Source organism: Rhamphochromis longiceps, linkage group LG18, assembly GCF_057381845.1.
Source record: "Rhamphochromis longiceps isolate RC_006_pf linkage group LG18, R_longiceps_female_GT1.1, whole genome shotgun sequence".
In the NCBI taxonomy this organism is placed as follows: Eukaryota; Metazoa; Chordata; class Actinopteri; order Cichliformes; family Cichlidae; genus Rhamphochromis; species Rhamphochromis longiceps.
In genome coordinates, this window is record NC_140574.1 from 7,939,308 (window position 1) to 7,959,640 (window position 20,333).

General features: G+C 40.8%; 1 protein-coding gene across 1 annotated transcript in view; it reads right to left on the reverse strand.

The window, feature by feature from the left end:
- Nucleotides 1-20,333, reverse strand: part of LOC146647653 (contactin-associated protein-like 4) — a 152,604-nt gene that overhangs the window by 88,018 nt on the left and 44,253 nt on the right. Inside the window, exons 3-5 of the mRNA XM_085387960.1 lie at nucleotides 11,425-11,618; nucleotides 4,768-4,915; nucleotides 1,105-1,311 (exon numbers count right to left, since the gene is read on the reverse strand). Coding sequence (XP_085244086.1) covers nucleotides 1,105-1,311; nucleotides 4,768-4,915; nucleotides 11,425-11,618 — 549 coding nt within the window. The remainder of the gene's footprint in view (nucleotides 1-1,104; nucleotides 1,312-4,767; nucleotides 4,916-11,424; nucleotides 11,619-20,333) is intronic.

Here is a 20,333-nt window from a genome sequence, read left to right on the forward strand (position 1 = left end):
CCTTTAAAGGTATCACACAGAAAGAAAATAAGATCAGTGGTTATGTAGCAGCTGGGAGCTCCACAAATAGCTTGACAATATGATGCAAAGAATGATGAGCCATCAGATGATTTTAGCTTCCATTGAGACCAGCTGATCTTCGGGGACTGCAGGGAAATTTGAGTTAAGAGCCAGAGCTAATGCTATGCTGCTTTTTTGTGCATAGGGTGCAGTTAAAAAAAATCTGGCAATCTACCATTAAAAAAATACCAAACATATAGGTTCCCTCCAACCAGCTGACCTCTGCAAGCACCTTACAATTAAAAGTGGTTGTCCAGAAGCTGAGGATGTTGCATGCTCAACCACCGGGACACCAGTTGGTCACTGCAACTATTTGCAATGGGTCGCTTAATGTAACAGAAATTCAGTGCAATCACCAGATCACCACCACTCTAGTGTGACAGTGCCATTACATGTATTATGTGTGTGCTTTTGATTTCAGCACACAGAAAAACATCAACTTTCAATCTGACCAGACAGACTGGCAATAGTACAACAGTTTTCAGGAGAGTGCAAAGCTTTGAAGCCCAAAGGAGGCACAGAAGGACAGGAATGGGACAGTCACATCGCAAATTAACCCACAGCATTAGACAGTCAACACAGTTTACTGTAGTGTCCTGGGGTGTCTAAAAATACAGGAGTCGTTTGGTGAAACTGACACAGTCTTGACTCGCGACCTTCCAGTATATCCTCCCTGTGATGGTGTCCTCCTTACCAAAATCAAGCTGAAGAGTCACTGTTTTCACACAACGAGGAAGAAAGCATGCAGTGAAGGGGCACGTGTGCAGGGGAAGTTCCACTGTGTGATCTAAAAAAGGCAGTAGCACTGGACATGTACCAGATTATGACCCCGACTAGGAGATCAGACAAATTTATATCAGGTTATAGTTTTGGCCAATAACGTATCTTTTTTGTGTCTATTTCTTTAAATACATTTTTTTAAAAGAGGTTTTTAATAAATCTGTCCCACGTTTTTCTCTTAAATACCATTACTTCTACTCCAGTATGTATGAGGAAAAGTCTGCTTCCATAAATGGCTACCATTATGTTTGTGTTGTGTTGTACCTTGTCTGAGCAGCAGCTGTAGCTTTCCTCTCTCTAACTCCAGGCTGAGGCTGACGCCTTGCTGCCCCTCTGCATGCAGCAGTATCCCAGAATTCCTCAGGGTTTTAAACTTCAGAGAGACAACCTCTTTGGATGTCTGCCACGGCCCGGGACTCAGCCTGTACACCAGGCTGCTGCTGCCACCGTTTAGGCTCACCACATCAGAGGCTAAAAATCAAAAACAAAATAGATTTCATGATAAAAGAAACGAGAGCAAAACATTGAAACCAGAATCTTAAGCAAAAGCTTAACAGTTCATATCATATAACCCTGAAACAGACAACAGTCCTTGTGTTTGTGCAATTTTCCTACAGCATCAGATTGTTCAAAGCTCCGACTAATAACTGGGTGTCAGAATTGCTATTAATACCATGTAATATTCTAATTCAAGGTTCTTAAATAATGCTTATGCTACCCTGCATAAACTCACAGTTACTCACACTTGTTACTCATCTACTTGTACCTGTAATTCTGTGGTTGTAGCAGACAATTTGTTAAACAGCGAGGGAAAACCTTGCAGCAAGGACTGAATCTGTATTCTGCTTAACACTTTTCATCAAGAAGTCTCTCAGTTACTGCGTGCTGCTCGCTGGGGATTTGGGCTGAGGTCATGTGAGGAAAACGGTGTAGGTGGTAAAGAATGAACTGCAAATACTGAACTGTTTAAAGAGAGCTGCGGCTGAGTACAGCATCAAAAGCCTTTTCAGTTGTACAACTAATTTCTCCGACTGAATGTTTCTTAATGGACTTGGCAACTCTTTGGCTTCCTAAGGCTTACAATCAGCCAACCACTTTGCTTGCAGTAATGCTCTTATTGCATTGTACAGTGTATTTCCTGCTGATTGCAGAGCAGTAGGCTTGGGCTCAGAAGCACTGAGTCATCCTCTGCGACTGAAAGCTAAAAAACATTACTTGAAGTCGACTCTGTGGACTATCAAGCCATTCTAATTAAGTCCCAGATTACATTTTGTTCTACAATATTACGTATTATGTAATTACAATCAGCCATATCCCTGTAATTATCCCCAGAACATATTGTTGATTATTTTTGACTCACTACCTGCGTACTGAAATAGCACTGGACATAGTGAGTGCAGTAATTAGCTGGACATAGTTTTACACACATATATTTGATTGATTGCAGTAAATATAATCATAGAAACACACACATATGACAATGGGAAGAAATTAATAAAAAATACATAAATAGAGGAGACAAGTCCCTGTAGCTATGCTGTTGCTTTCTAGCATCAGTTAATTAGCAGAGAGCAATTTAGACTGGTATGAATATCATACTTCAAAGACATGTGGTTATCAGCAAGAAGGCCTACAAAATGGACTAGTCTGGCCCATGGGATGGTTTCAGGAATACTGCAGAGAAGATGGGGAAGAATGTTTGTATTTCCCACTGTTTGCTTCTGTAGGAGGCATTGGGTTACAGGTTGTTAAGAATAGAGGACGTCAAGGGACTGGTTGTCCAATTCTTAATGTCATTTGAGTCAGAGATCTGAATCATAATCGATGTTTAGCCTTCCTAAAATCAAACTGGACTTGTTGTTCTATAGATCTGGAGGTATTTTTATAGTGCTCCTGCACACTTAAGATTAACTTGCGCTTTAATAACTTAAACATTTGACACCTCTGTATTGCAAGCTGCAGACAGCACAATTGTCTGTGTCTACATTTAAGACAAACTATCCCATGGGTGGTAATAATTTAACTCCAAAAGTCATCCTCGTGGTGCCAAGAAAATAATCTTTACTCCATGACTCACTGTATAAACTTTAAATCCATCCAGCAGATGCTGGTATCTTTCAGGACCAGCTTAACCACCTACTGTCATTTACAGACTTTTGACGCTAGTGCAAAAAGAAATCTTCCTTTCACAGAAAAATGCTCTTTTGCTGAAGATGTAGTGAAAATACTCCTCATTTATACTCCATTATTCTGCCTTCTTACAGTGTTTTACACTATTAGCAAATAATACAGATCATCACACTTCCAGCACTTCCAGAAACCAAAAAGCTCTGGTGTGTGGCTAATTCCACTAATTAACTTTTTAATCATGAATAGGTTTTTTTTTTGTTCAGGTTTGCATGGATTTTAAGAAGTTTAAACTCTCATGTAGGCCAGGGAAAATGTTCTCCATCCATTCTTATAATGTTAACTACAAAACACATTATTTTGTGTTTCCTTAAAAAAGACTAATATCCACCGAGCATTTACATTCAGTGCATTTCTCACACTGTGGCAAACCGTTTGTCACCAGCAGCTATATCGCAGCTCCCTGCGATGTATTACATTTGTTTTTCCGGGGAGGATTCTGCCGTGAATGCTGCATTAGTTTTCTGCAGGAACACCAGGAATCTTCTCTGACAACTGTGACACCAGCTGATAAATATAGCACACAAATATATCCGTAAGTAACTTTTGAATATTTCCAAACGACTATAGGCTATTCATCAAAATCCATGTTTTAATGTTTCTCCAAATCCATCTTCTTCTCACGCAGACAACAGTAAATACAGTTAAATAAGGATATATACAATGGTTTTAGCATAAATCATCTTTATACTTGGCAGATTACATGTGATGAAGATGCAAGTACAAGATGTAAGACTATAAAGACAATACAGATGTCACGTAAAAGTGGCGATCACCAAGAACAAACTAAAGAAAACCTGAGGACACTGTTGGTACAGTTTCACACTGCCGGGTTGTTTTTATTAGAAGAACAAAGAGTCTTATAAGAAAAGAAGACTATGTGTCTTCTTCTAAGAGTGACATTCAGTATGAATTAGAAATAAATGGAAAAAGTAGAACACTTTCAAAAGACATCTTTTGAAACCAAGTCGTATTTGTGAAATTGCTTTTTCCTTTTTAGTATATTCAAAGCAAACGAGCTGATGTCCTTTTATTTTTATACTTCTATTTTAATATTCCACTCAGAGTACAGCCGGCGAAATATAGGCGGAAACTTGAAATAATACACAGAGACGGCTGTGGAGGAAATCCCAGGAAACCGTGTTTGCACATGAATAGTTATTGTTTGCTAAGTATATTCTAGCATGTATATGTAAATATATGGAGTTGCTTTTGATATTCATGAGTATGTCGTGTTTTGATTAGAGCACAGAAATCAGGGCAGAGCAGCAAATGAACGCTGAGAAGACAAAAGACTACAAACACCTGCTCGTTTAAGAAAATGAGCAAAGCCTGTACGTCTGACTGTACACCTTAGCTGTAAAGGGAATAAAGACCAGGATGAAGAGGAGTTCCATTCATTGAAAACATAGTCTAATGTGTTTAAAGTCATGCTGAGTCAAGAGGATTCATATTTTATATGGAAAAAAAACAACAACTCACATATGTTATGTAACTGAATGTGAATAAATCTGACAGCAATGCTTATGTGCAAAACCAATGTCGTATTTGTTTAGTTCATTGTACTGATGCTACGGCTGCTGGGGCCAGCATGTATAAAAGCAGCTCTTAACTCTTAACAAAAGGCTTTCAGTGAAAGAAAAGCAGCCCAATAACAAAATCATGAAATGTATACATTTCTCAAGAAAAGACTGAATAAAATTCAGGTGATCCAGTCGGGATAAAGAAGACAGAACTTACTGTAAGGACATCCGTAGGTTTCCAGTCGCAGTCCGATCCGTCCGCTGGGATTCCAGTCCAGAGGAATGAGGCGGAGAAAACGTGCAATCGCTGGTTGCTGCAGCTTGTATTGAACCACATTGTCTGCATTGCTGTTACCTGGAAATGACTAAAAACATACAAGCAGAGAAAAAAAATGACATGTAAATATTTACATATATAAATATTTGCACTGGAAATTCAAGTTTTTTGGTTTCCTGTTTGTAGGTTGCCCAACCAGTCTACATGTGTTTTGTGGACTTTGAGAAGGTATTCGACCATGTCCCTCGGGGGGTCCTGTAGGGGGTGCTCCTGGAGTATGGGGTGTCTGGCCCATTGCTATGGGCCATTCTGTCCTTATACAGCAGTTGCAAGAGCTTGGCCTGCATAGCCGGCAATAAGTCGGACTCGTTCCTGGTGGGTGATGGGCTCCGCCAAGGCTGCCCGACGCTGTACCGATCTGTTGTGGTGAAGAGAGAGCTGAGTGTAAAAGCGAAGCTCTCAATTTACCAGTCGATCTACGCCCCTACCCTCACCTAAGATCACAAGCTGTGGGTAGTGACCGAAAGAACGAGATCCTGAATACAAGCGGCGGAAATGGGCTTCTTCCGAAGGGTGGCTGGCCTCTCCCTTAGAGATAGGGTGAGAAGTTCGGCGATTCGGGAGGGGCTCAGAGTAGAGCCGCTGCTCCTCCACATTGAAAGGAGCCAGTTGAGGTGGTGGCTGGGGAGAGGGAGGTCTGGGCTTCTCTGCTTGGGCTGCTGCCCCGGATAAGCGGAAGAAAATGGATTGTAATGTGCTTGCAGTCCGAGCTTTCTTGACCAATCGTGTTTGAGGAAGCTTTGAGGGCATATAATTCACACTGTATAATCCACATTCCCAATAATATAATAATACATCAACCAAGACTACTGTCGGCGTATCTTTTTGTTGTTTGCTTTCTGTTAATTTTTTTTTGCATTGTTGAAGAATGAATGGCTGGGGGAAGAGGAGGTCTTTGATTGGGTGTCTTGTGGCTCCACCTAAAGTCCTGACATATTGGAAAATCTCCCCCAGGGACTAAGCCACAAGAGTAGCCTATGACTGCAATCATCTTGATATTAAAGAGTAAGATATGATATGATATATGTAGCAAGCTGTAATGTTTATCATGTCAAAATTTTCCCACATTCACCAAAGCATCGAAAGCAAAAATATAAAAGCAGTAAAGTAAAATTTTTAATTGACGATAAATCGGTAAGTGTTAAGGAAGCACCGAAATAACTGAAAATCATTTAGCAGCTGTCCACTCAACAAGATCAACCGTCCCATTAGCATCATTAAAAGGGGACATTTACTGTGTACAGGGTCAAATACATCCACATGTAGTGCAATTACTGATGCAATATTCACAATATTCTTTCCTTGCTCTGATACTCCTTTAATCACAACGCTATTCCACCTTTTTGTTGAAACAAATAAGAGTTTTGTGTCTGACTGTGGACTATTTCAATCTTTAATCAATGGGCTGTAAAAGCAGGACGATCAATAGTAGTGATTCAGCTTCTGAGATGGAGGGTCAGCGCTTTTTCTGTATTTCTAAAAACACAAATTTATGATTATTTGTAGCTTTTTTATTTGATTTAATCTCAAGGTCATCCAGTCTAGGCTGTTTTATCTAGTTCTCACTTGGCTTACCACCTATGTAGACACACAGCGCTTTTAATTGGGTAAAATGAAAGGCAGAGATATGCCATCTGTGTTGTACTTAAATGTATAAAATAAAGCTGATCACACTGGCAGCTTATATAATGACCATGTTAAGGACACAGCACATTTCCATTAGGAATTGGAGACACACCATGCTGTATAGAAAAAGCTGTTTCTGATGGGCAGATGAGGCAGGAAGCAGAGGTGAGGGGGAAGTTTAACAGCAGTTTGTATCTTTTCAGATTTGGAAACTTTTCCTTTGAGGAAATTATATTCATTAACCTACTTTATGCTAAAATCCTTCCATAAAATGTGGAGTGTTAGCAGCGAATTGGTTTGTCGGTCTCTCTCAGACTCTGGGCATAATGCCTGATGGATTTCTTTCCATCTCCTCCATCTGGCTATCTACCCTAATTACATGCCTCCCTTGAAGTTGACACGCAGGTTAACTCGCTCTCCCAATACTGAATAAAACTTAGACACTTAATTAACTTATTAATTCCTCTGTAATCAAAAGAAAGTGAATTGGATCACATCATATGATGAAAAGAGACTCTATGTTTGACTGAAAGGAAAAAAAAAAATTCAATGTGAAATCTGAGAATTCATTTTTGAGACTTTTATGTATGATTTAGTTCACTTTGTTCTTTAGAGGATGAAAACTTTAAACTCTTGGTCTTTTGAAACATCTGAAAATCCTCACATATAACATGATACTGATGCTCTCTTAAAAGAAAACATATACTCAGCTCTTAAAGCATTCTTATGTTTAAGAAGCTGAAAACAGCTGAAATTTTAAGTGGAAAGCTATTATAAGGTAAAAAAGAAAAGAAAAGACTAAAGCAGTTAATCTGCAACATCAGCGAAGTTTGGAATAAATTGTATTATTTGTATCATGTGATCCAATTGCACCAGGTTTTTCTTAACAGGAATGTTCCATTAATGTTAGGAGGTTTTTGATACTACATGTTCCTTTGAAGAGACTAAAAGAACAATAGATGATTGTTAAAATAACAGCATGTTGTTTGCAGACAGGATGTGAGCATAAATATTCTGACTCAAAGATGAAAAATTTGTGAACCAGACCTGCAACCTTGACTCAAGACAGAGACCTCATCAGAGAGGAGGAGAAGGCATTACTACATTACTTTAAAGTGCTGGAATTCAGGGCCAATGCTGTTCTGCTGAGAAAAATCCGATACAGAATTGTTTAGGAGTGTAAGAGTAATGTTTCTGTTCGTATGGAGTTGAGTGAAAGCTGCAGTCCAAAAAAGTGAGAGGCTGAGTGTTTCATCTGCTCAAAGCATTGAGGCAAACAGCAGGAAGGATGCACCAGAGTGATGAGTATCAGTGGAAAATGACAGAGGGGGAAGAGAATCACCTGGCGAGAAGAAGGAGGGCGATAAGCAGTAAAGACAGCAAATAAGAAAACAAAATAAAGTAATAAAGGGAATTTGAGAAACAGGGAAAAGTGAAAAGAGCAGGACTTGTTTCCTCATCTTCAGCCCTCCAGGCAAGAGAAAGCAAACAGATAAAGAGGAACGAGACAATAAAGAAAAGATGGATTGCAGTATTTCCAAGCACCCACGGGCTTCTGAGGAAAAAGAGAGAGAGAGAAAAAAGATGTCATCCTCAGAGAGGAAGAGGAAAACAACAAATTCCCTTCCCTGGTCTTCTGCCCACTAAAGCAAAAGTCGCAAATGATCCAGGAACTCTGCCATTAACTTTCTCTTCTGGAAGAGTCTTTATGCCTGGCTGACAAATTCACAAATTTCCGAAATCCTTTGAAATGTGACTGGGTTTGTAGAGAACTTGTGTAGCACCTCAGATCAAGATGTTTTTAAACTGTTAGGAGCAGTTTCCTCTGCTTTCTCAGAAAAGATCCACAGTTCTGAGATTAGTTGGATTAAAACTCAGCTCGACTTCTAATCAAAGCTCCTCTCTGCAGCTCTGTAACAAATGCGCTTTCTTCCTGGATCAGTGTCCATGTACACAGTGGAAAACTTTGCAGGTTTGTTGTTTGAGCTAGTGTCCAAGTCACAGGGAGCATGCAGGTACATATTTTGAAGTGGCTCACTGAGCTGACAGGATTCATCACTGTGTTTGCTTTCAACACCAAAACTACTTAGTATTCTAGTGCCATTATACTAAACCATGTATTGCCACTGCAGTGGGACAAATACAACAGAGTCCAACATGACACTTGTGCAATGAGAAAACGCCAAAGGGAAGTGCTGTGTCTACGAAGAGGCGGGAGGCGATGCCTCGCTGCGTCTGTGACCCATCTTGTTGATTTTTTTCATTAATCAGCCCTACAGAGACCAGCTGAGGCTTTATCACTTCATGCCTATGTTTTGCCATGTTTCTGCCATGTTGTTAGTTGTGATCAGTGGGGGAAAAGTAATAAAATGATCCACAGGAAGGTAACAAATTACAGAAGAATTCTACAGAAGGTGTCTGATTAAGGCTTTGGGCCTGCACAGGATTTCCAGAACAGCTTCACTCATCCTTTCATGTCTATTTCACCCAGTGCAAACAGTACTGTGATGAGTACACAGTCATTCATCGCAGCACAAACGTGATCATTTTTGGTTAATTTGCACTGATCCTTACGGAGACAAGTGGAAATAAGCCCCGTGAGCAAAATCCTCCTATGGTAGAAAGACTTACTGGACTTAAGTGGTTCTGGTTTTCCTTTACATTTGTTATCTGTCTGTGTACTCTGGTTCTGTCTTTAGGATGTACTTTAGTGAAACACCTAACTGAGTGTGTAAGAGTGAGGGCTTTTTTATCACGTGGCCTAAAAATGAAATGTATATAAAAAATGAATTAATGAGAAGCACAGAATGTTTTTGTTTTTTAAAACACACGCTCTTTCCATTCAGTCTCATCTATACTCCTGGGTCACACACATCTTCCACTAATCAACAGCAAAAAGTGTCAAGCGATCAAGTGTATGATGCAACATCAGCAGACATTGTGGATGGACTTAATTTGTTAGATCATTACATCTTTTTTTAAGATCGAATGGCCAAGGGTTCATCGGAGTCTGTGAGTGACACATGCCCTTTTCTGTTCTCTTAGATGACTAGCTGTAGGTGAAGCTGTTTTGGACAGATAAGAGCAGAATAATGTGTTTAATCACTGCTTTTTGTCTTTAAAAACAAACAATGGCCTTAACCTTCTTGCACTTAAAATGCAATAATCACATGTTTGATTTGAGATTAAAAATCAAAGGTTCATCGTGTACAGCTGGGGTTAGCCTTTATAAGACAAATCTGTATTTTCTGATAGAAGGGGTATGTCTATAAGTCTTAAATGTCGGATCTTATTTGCATTTAGTTTGAATCATATTAAAGGGTACAATGTAAGTAGAGTGGTATTTATATATAATTTATTTTAGTCTTTCTGACTTTTCAAAGCGCTTCAACAAGCAACAAAACATAAAGTGCTTTGAACAGCAAGAGCAAGAAGAACTGTTATTTAAATCTATCCATCTATCATCTATCTATCTATTTTTGACTGCCCCATTTGACTGCCTCTCTCCTCATGATCTGCAGCTAACAGTGGTGTCAGAAGGTCTGCAGACTCAGCAGATTCCAACCTGGGCTCATACATCAGAAATGAAAGGATAAATGCATAATGGCTGAGTTTATCTGTACAGGACAGATCAAGCCACAACAAGACAACACATCACTTCATATGACTTACAATAAATGCATCCTGTTTAGTGATCCCTGGGGGGAAACACCACAGTGCAATACAGGGTAGGAGCTTAGACTTATTAAGTTTTTGACTCATTTAATGTGGCTGGAAAGAGTGATTGTTGGGGAAACTGAACAACTCAATGCCACACACATCCAAAAAGTTCTCTTTTGGTTCACTTATTTTATTGTGTAACACTTATTGTGTCTGTACTGCAGGTAGTGAGGCAACAGAATCAGCAAAGACAGCAAGCTCATTTATTCAGCATCTGACTTTAATGCGGATGCAGTGATTAGCTGCTTACAAAGTCCTGAAATAGGATTGTTGTTTCCAGGTTGCAGTGAAATGTGAGTTGAAATTGTGTAGTGTGTGGACTGTGTATGTAGACTGTGCTTCTTTGTCAATTTGGCACTGGGGTAAAAGACAAACTAACAAAATTTATGGATGCATGGATTATGGATTACAGCATTGAATTCAATTTGATTTTCAATAGCGCCGCAATGTCCTTTATGTTGTAAGGTAGAGACCTTACATCAATACAGAAAAAACAGAGAAAACCCCAAAAATCAGGACCCCTGTGAGCAAGCACTTTGGCAACAGTGGGAAGGAAAAACTCCCTTTTGACAGGAAGAAACCTCTAGCAGAACCAGGCTCAGGGAGTCAACAGTCATTGTGAATTTTTCCTGGAAACAGGAGAAACCTGGGGAAAAGGATTGTTGGCAGGAGAGCAGCTACATTCACCAGTCAGCATCACAAAAATAGGAAGAGGGTATTTTAGTCTGTTGTCACTCTGGTCTATGAAACTTCTTTATTTTGTGTGTTTGTTGGTAAAAGACTGCTGTGTGTGGTGAGGTCATGGTGAAGAATAGAGACAGATGAGCTATGTTCCACATATACAAAAACAGACTGAAAAAGCCCACTTACAGGCACTAATTATGTCAGACTAAACGATTCACAATTATATCTAAATGATGTTCTCCTGCTGGTGTAGCCAACGTGTTTCTTATCATGCTGGAAGTGTAAAAACAATCCTCGGTCTTTCTCTCCATCTGTCTCATAGCAGTAGCGCCGGTGGCGTTTTTCTATTTCCCACACAGCACTGTATGTTTTATGGAAGCTGGACAGCTGCCTTAACAACTACCTGTTCAGCTACCTTCCCTGCTCGTGGATGGAAGGGGGCGGGGGGGACACTTATATCACAGGGGGACAATAGAACTATGGAGAAGATCGCCAAACCCTACTCACCCCTATGCTGTCCTCCTGTCTGTACTGCTTCCAGTTGTGTCCCGTGTCACTGAACATCAGCAGGTAGGACGTCAGCCAATCCGAGCTGCCATAACGGCCTTGTGTGGCAACAGCTGTGATCTTGGTGCGCTCGCCTAAGTCGACCTCCAACCACTGATACTTGTCTGAGATGAGAGGAGACCAGCCTCCAGCTCCTGCAGACAGATGTGAATATAAAAAAAAGACACCATTTATAGATAAGTGATGTATTAGATGTCCATGTAGATTGGATGAGATGAAATAAGTTCTGGTGAGGAGAAAAGAATGAATTGCATTGCTTGACCTTTCATTGTGAGCCAAAAATCCCACTTTTCAGTTATGAAACCCGAATAATGAAAATTGATTGAACCACAGTATGCATCATTAGAACCATTCAGAAGCTATACTCAAATATAAATCGTACTTTAAGAACTCTCTTTAGGAACTTAAAAAGTTGAATTTGTCACGATGCACAGGGCCTTAAAGTTTTGGAACAGTTTTGGAACAGAAGCATATTTATAGGTCACATGTAAGATTAAAAGATGCAGAATTCAATTCAATTCAATTTTATTTATATAGTGCCAAACACAACAACAGTTGCCTCAAGGGGCTTGCCTCAAGGTAAAGACCCTACGTTAAAAGCATTAAATATTTCAAAACAATGAAAAAACCATCTCCAGATAATGTCTGTGTGTAAACTGTAGATCCGTAAAAGATCTGCTTAAGACAGCGACACTAAACCTGATCACTTCATCCTTTTAAATTTAATATATTCCTTATTTGATTAAATGGAGTTCATTCTGCAAAGATATCCTGTTGCAGTGGTGAATGTTCATATTTAAATTTCCAATAATGAGGTCAGTAAATCTAACAGTCCATATGAGCCAAAAGCTTAGAGGTTAAACTGCTCAAAATGCTCCATTTCAAAACATTTTTCTCTACCTACAGCTCTGTATAAGGTCAAGGAGAAGAGGAGGTCACGCAGGCGCTTGAGCTGATAGGTAGCCCCACCTATGTGCTTATTACATAGCCAGTCCAGAAAGTTGGCTTAAGGGAGAAGAAAGAGAGCTAAAATGCTTTGCTTCACACAGGATGAACTGTGGGCTGCACCAAGGCCCAGAATAATATGAATAGAGATCATTCTGAACTATGAATCATGCACAGCTACTCCAGTAGAATCCAGTAAAAAAAAACTGAACTGGAAATGAGTGTTATAGGTCCAGGTATAGGTTCATTGCCATCCATCCATTGCAGGCACAGCAGTCAGACGATCCATGACCTCCCTCTCCCTAGCCACCTCCTCAACTCATCTGGGAAGTCACAGAAGTATTCCCAACCAGCCAAGAGCTATAACCTCTTCATTGTGTCCTGGGTCTGCTCCAGGGCCTTGTTCTCTAAGACATGCCTGAAACTATCTCACCTAGGAGGCATCCTGAGACAGATACCTGAACCACCTCAACTGGCTCTTTTAAATGCTGAGGAGAATCAGCTGTACTCCAAGTGCTTCCCAAATGACCAAACTCCTCACCCTGTCTCTAAGAGAGAACCCAGCCCCCCTCGGAGGAAGTTTATTCCCGACCCTCGCATTAGAGAAAGTACACTGATAGTGTGACATGAAACCGTCCTGAACAAGTGAAGGTTTAGTAACAGGGCACATAATCAATTTTCATAATGTCTAATTATGAGAATACACCATTGGAACAGAATATGGAAAAGCATAACAGATCCCCTTTAAGACTGAGCCAAAGTGAGGTCCTGGAAATCAATGTAAGTCAATATAATGTCCTCCGAAGTGGTAAACCCCAGTTGTGTGTGTGTGTGTGTGTGTGTGTGTGTGTGTGTGTGTGTGTGTGTGTGTGTGTGTGTGTGTGTACACATTAGTGAAAACACGCACACTGCTCACAATGCATGCAGAAGTGTGGGAGTTATTGACAGAAGTCTGCCTGGACAGATAAACTGCAGTTGATTAAATGGGCTGCTGCACAATAAAGAGGTGTTAGAAGCAGAAAAAGAGAGGCAATTTCGTGTGTGTGTGTGTGTGTGTGTGTGTGTGTGTGTGTGTGTGTGTGTGTGTGTGTGTGTGTGTGTGTGTGTGTGTGTGTGTGTGGTTGCACGTGTGGAGCTCAAACACCAGATGGACGAATTCTGAAGAAGGAGGCTGCTGACCAGAGTCCCACTGAGCTCACAAGCTAACACGCCCATGCTGCGTGTCAGAAAGCCGTAGAGAACATAAACACGCTCGCAGCCATCTCTCATTTTCTTTTATCAGCTTGGAGCCAATTATTCTCTCAAAATGCTGCTGTGCAGGCAGGCTAAAAGGCAAAATCATGCACAAAGCTAAATAGCTGCAGGACCTCCTCTTGCAACCCTATGACAAAATCTAGACCATCAAGATCAGATTACAGAACACCGGTGTCATTCCAGATGGCCACTTGTAAGATTTGGTGATTATGTTTCCTTAAAAACCTGCTGTGTCACCGAACACCGTATCCTAGCCAATTATGGCTTAGAGCAACCTGCATCATGAATAAAGGAATTAAAGCAGAAAGAACCAGTGACAGAAGCTTTGGCATAACAAAACACATCACAAATTCCAGCTAAAGGCTCATCGAGTATCCTAGACAAATACTTGCATCTTGCCATGGCCTAAAACAACAAAAGAACAACGGATCACACTGACTGTCTCATTTCCAGGTGATATCAGGTGGCTTGAAGTCATATGTTATCAGTTTGGCCCATTAGATTTAGCTTGCTGCTTCCACTTGTCAGCTCTGCAGACAGTTTGTGCCATCATCTGAGAATGAATGCAGACCATAGGCAGCACTGTTACTCACTGGTTCCTTCAAAACGAGGTTCTTGAGCATAATTTGTGCAGGGCCTTTCTTTGTGGAGTTTGCATTTTCTCCTGTGCTTTTATAGTCTTTCCCTGAGACCTTCATTTTCACAAAAGAGATTATAAGCCTTCGAAAAACATGACAGATTTGAATGTTTCTGTCCAATTTTTGGGAGCCGGAGCTGGGTCAAAGTGGAAGCAGGTTTAGCGGGGTATTTCAGACGTCAGTTTGCCTAGCAATGCTTACAAGTTCCTCCCAGTGGACTCAAAGATGCTCCCGGGCCAGACAAGTTATATAAACTCTCCAGCAAGTTCTGCGGTTTTCAATATTTTGAAAACTGTCCCTACTGACAACCTGAACTGTACAGGTTGTCAGTAGGGACAGTTTTCGAGGTAAAGAAGTTCAAATGGGAAACAGTAGTTGGAACAACTATTTATTTTGTTTATCATTTTAAAATAATGCAGAACAATGTGGCGGCAGACTGATGGGAAAAAAACTAAACGGTGAAAGGAAATCCGTGCCGGTCTGGTGGCAGGTCCAGTCTGATCTTTAAAGGCCAGAGCTAAGAACTTGACTAACAGACGTGTCCAGTGACAGCAGAACAGAAAAGAGCAGACACTCTGACCTTTGCTCATAAAGATAAGACTGTGGAGAAAAGAAGAAAGAGATTAAAGCAAAATGACTGAGAGGCTAAGAGGCGTTACAAAGATTTACTGTGTCCACCCTGTCACAGTAACTGCAGCTAATACAATGGAGGTGAAGTGATGGTGGATGGTCTGAACACTTTGTGTCACGGCTGTCGCTTTAAATCAAAGAGATCGTTTTGGATTCTTTCTCCCCCACTGTCTGTCAGCATACCTGATCTGACCACCTACAAAAAGAGCTAAAGGTTAATGGAGGTCAGGAGTGTGATATCACAGCCTTTATGGCCAAACAGAGGATGAAATTATGAATGTAGCCCGACGAATCGGGGCAGAGTCACGCTGCGCTGCATACATTGTTATTTTGCCAAGATCTGTTTTGGATGTTTATCCAAAAGTCAAATAAACAGTGATTAACGTTACACCTGTTTCAACTTTTCAGATAGTTTTACTGACAGTTGTCTTTTCAAGGAATACTCTTACCACACTGGCAAGTCCACCCTTGGGAACTTCCCAAAACAGTTTAACCTTTGGGCTGCTGAGCAGCTCAAGGACTCTTCAGTGATGGAAATTTGGGAGAGCCAAGTGCATTTCTTCATTCCCACCCAGATTTATCATGATGGCCTTTAGGGGTCAAATTTTAGATCACCATTACCATTTTCCCACAGACTCTTATAGATGCAGAACCTTTGGAACTAGTGGATCTGCTGGCCATTCCAGAAGAAATGATTTAAGGCACTTTGAATTTTAGAAACGAAACCTACACCTGAATTTCCAATCTTCGGTACTGAATGATAACATTTAGGGCATTTCAGTCTGGTGTCTCAACTCCACACAGAAAGCCTGAAGGCGGTGGATTTGACCCCAGAACCCGCTTGCTGTGAGGTGACAGTAGTAACCACTGCACCACTGTGAGTGTCATGCTCTAAGAACCTCCTGCAGTCCAAGACAAGCCACTTGGTGACAGCTGTAGAAGTGAACGGGAGTGCAACTGCTTGTCCGTCTCTCTGTGTTACGTCCCACACCCCCACAATCCTGAATTAGATAAGCAGTTAAGAAAATGGGTGGATAGATGGATGGATTCTGGAGCGCATGACATACAATTCAGCACTGAATGGAGAGAAAATGAGGTGTTTTTCATAATTAGCTGCCCGAGGGCAAATGCAGTCTTTGTCTAATATTAATTATCCAACAATATTGGAAGCTGACAAGTACAACGTTGGTGAATGAGTATAAACAAATTACCGTAATTGTCGGGCTATAAGCCGCTACTTTTTGCACAAGCTTTGAACCCTGCGGCTTTTAGTCAGGTGCGGCTTTTCTATAGATTGTCCATGATTTTTATGATATCGTAAGACGATTTGTTTTGTTTGTTCCGCTGTTGTACGGCACTACGTTGCCTGGCGGAAGGATCGGGGTTCAAGAGTGGTATGTTGGTCACATGTCCATCCGCCAGGCAACATAGTGCCGTACAAGTAGCGCGAAAAACAAACTTCAAAGTAGCGCTATGCGTTCAGCGGGAGTCGTGGATGACGAGCGGCGATAAACTTGCGAAAAGCAAGTTGTGCTCAACTCCACCGGTGGATTCTGACAGCGTGGAAAAGTGTGCAAACATCCACGATCACCAACGGATTTCGAAGGGCTGGACTGCTGCATGATGAAGAGGAGGACACCGCCACGGCCCTTCAGAGAGTGTTCGACTCTGACACTGACAATGACAATGAGGATTATCTTTGGTTTTGAAAGTGACAACGAAGGAAAGAAGCTGAGAGTGGATGACGAAGCCATCCTGAGCCTGTTCGTTTCCGACACTGGAGAAGAGGACTTTGGTGGTTTTAGAGCGCAGGAAGATGGTGGTGAATGACTGACTTTTCTTCTTGTTAAAGCCGTGTCACTGCACCTGAGCCTAAAAGGTAGTCTGAATCTATTTTTCTGGTGTGCTGTAGGTTACTGTTATGTACTACATTTGTTACTCATTTATGAAGCACAGGACATGTGCAAATATGTACCCATAACTTGATTTTCAAAATATTAATAAAAGGGGTGTGTCTCCAAACAGCCATCTCTTTCCTGACAATTCGCTTTGTGCATATTCTCTTACATATGATGAGTCAATATTGAAACACCTGCGGCTTTTGGTCAGGTGCGGCTAATGTATGTACAAAACAGGATTTTCCCCTGATTTTAGCTTGTGCGGCTAATATTCAGGTGCGCTTTGTAGTCCGGGAAATACGGTACTATTTCACCTTCAATTGTGCGCTAATACATGATCATGCAGCTACAGGCAGGCAGACTGAGTGGAACAGAACAGAGGCAATGACCAGAGGAAGAAATAAAAGGAACTGAAAGACAGACAATTAAAAAAAGTGAGACAGGAAATGGTAGAGAGAGACAGGCAGCTTAAAGGGATAGGAAAGCAGCTGGAAAGACATGTAACAGATTGATACAAGCACCCGACCCAGAATGAGCACTGGTCATTTGCATGAGAATACCAAGTCTGGAGGGTAATTTCAGCAGCCTGATAACATGTCAGTCGGACAGAAAGTCCACCAGGAGGCCAATGAGCTCGATGCGGCACTGACAGCAGCACCAGGCTGAGGAATACTGCAGGTTCTCTGCAGGAGAAGCAGGAAAGATTCATCCATATGAGATGCTACAAAAAGAGCCCATGAAGAAAGTAATACATCTTATTTTAGAGTGTAAAAATCTCAATTTGCAGAATTTGCTGAAATAGTTTCAAACTAATCAAAGTGTTCGTGGGGTTTCCGACACTTGCAGTTGACTTGATAAATATCAGGTGTCCAAACTAATTAACTAATTAATGAATCTGTTCTGACCTTTGTGATAATATTGCTGTTTTTGCAATTTATGGAAACAAGAAGATTACTTTCAAAAGATCCAGCATCATGTAAATTTGGGGAATTTATGAATTATTCAGACTAGAAACATGAGCTTGGACTGCTGCAAATATAATTACATGCAGGGAAAAAAACAGATACTTAAGTAATACTATTTTAGAAATAACAACTTTTTGGAAACCGCAGAGCGTAACTGAATATGAAAATCAATACCTGATTAGTTGGCTGCTCTTACATAGTTCCAATTTACAGATTCCAATTAAAGTTTAATTCTGCCTTCAAATCCAGCCCTTTGGGAAAATGATTACTGTGGCACAATAATTCTTTTCAAGTCAATTTCAGCATAATTGCAGTGGCGTCACTGATAACTGTCAGCGGCGCCTACAGAAGAAAGAAAATGTTTAAACATGAAGACTGCTATTAACATTTGGCAAGAAGACCGAGATGGCTAAATGACTTCTTACCAGTGAAAATAAAATGTAATGCAGATGAAGCAGAAGATGGACAGGGGCAATTCAGCGAAAGGATGAGGTGGGATGGGCAAGATATATGGAAAGAAAAATGGGACATCACGAAGAGAAGGAGAGAGTGAGCGGCAGAGAAAGGAAAGATAAATGAAGGATAACAGTAACCAGTGGGGAAACTGAAATAGTTGAGTCATTCATCCTCCAGGTTTCTGTTAATAGGCCATTCATCTCCAATCAATAGACTATAAAGGGGTTTTTATCCACTTCTGGTGTCCCCTTCAGACCTCCAATGTGATCAGCTACATCAGGTTAAAGTCCCAAGTACATTGTCAGGCCCTCAGGTGAATGTGTGAATGCAAAGGGAAGGTGCTTTGTTTCATAAAATGTCTGGCTTAAAAGGATATTTTTGTTTCCTTTATAAATGACTTTGGGATTTTGTTTTTTTGTCTTTCATTTGCAAATCCCAGTGTTGCTGCCTTGTTGTTGTATGGCTGCTGTGGCTGAAGAGGCAGAGAGGGTCATCCACTTATTGCTTTAAACCCTCCAGTCCTGGGTAAGACATCTGTTATCTGCTTGTGCTGGGAGAAGAGCTCTATGTACAAATTTGCTTGCGGTATAAAGTACTTTGAGTGGTTCCTCTGGATCTCTATTAGCATCCTCATTATCATCAGATTCTTCCTTAGGTCTTCCATATATGTGAAGAATAGTATAAAGCCATATACAAACAGTCCATTCATTCCTTGCGTGCGTCAGTAAAATATCAAGCTGTAGTTTACATAAATGTGCAATATTTCCAGACTGAGGTGAGTGGTGAACCTCGAAGTTCTCAGCTGGTTTGGTTTTACTTTCTCTCACCCTTTACATATAATGACTTCCACTTTCTTCCTTCTGGAGAAATACAGAAATACAGATCAACTACTTGATCGACACTGAGGTTTATACACAGACATAGAGGATTTATTACTTTATAATTTAGTACAAATTAGTCTCATAAAAAAATACAGAATTGCACTCAAAAAATGATAACAGCAACTTCAACTTCATTGTAGTTACTTGAACATGCACACTTACAATCCTCCACCAAGCTTCAACATATTAACATTTTGTATTTGAACATGTTAATATGCCAGTTTTTAGCTCAAAGCACCACTGTCCCTGGCAGGGAAAATAACTGATCTTTGAAGATCACAGTTTCTGTCAAACAAAAGGCTGTAATTCAAAACTGGTTCAGTGGTTAAAGGAAGCCAAAAAAATTGTTTTTGTTTGCTATCAGCGAACACAGACCTCCCATGATTAAAGAATCACTACAATCTTCTGTTCTGAGGCTGCTCTGCTCGTATTCACATTTTTTTGGTGTATAAATGTACTTGGTATACCATGAAAAATGGAATTGTAATCTATAGTTATTCCATTTAAAGTGAATAATCTCATCACATATAACACATGTTCATGACCTTCACTGCTCATCAATAACAATAAAGTTTGAATGAGTGAAACATTATAGATTTCTTGTTATGGTGTGCCGTGTAGGTCATATTTAAAGCCTGATAATCGGTGTTCACTTAGTGGATAAATGAAGTGAGAGTGAAGCGGCTCCTTAGAGAACAACCAGAGGAAGCAGAGTTTGCAGCAGAGATGGAAATGAGTCGGAGACATTCATTTATTCATCGATTTCCTCGGCAAACAGCTGGGAATGCTCCCTGGGATCCCGAACCAAGAACTTCCTTATCTACTGGCAACATACTAGAGCAAGATTAGGAAAAATAAATGCATGAGGGTTACCGCCAGGGGCGGAGCGTGGGGGTGGCTTACGGGGCTTAAGCCCGGGTTGTTTTGTCAGAAGCCCGGGGTATTTTGGAGTGTAATTTTTTCATAGTTAGATGCCTGGCTGACAACTGTATAAAACAAAAAGTACACACAATATTCGAAGCACATAGTGCACACTGTGGGAATTTACGACTGTGCGTGAATCCCCCCCCTGATATTGGTATGATCCAAGCTCAGGCACTAAGCGACTGAGCGAGGGGGCGGGGCAGCTGCTGCCCGTGAGTGCGCTGTTGGAGAGACGGAGCCAGCCATACTAAGGAGAGC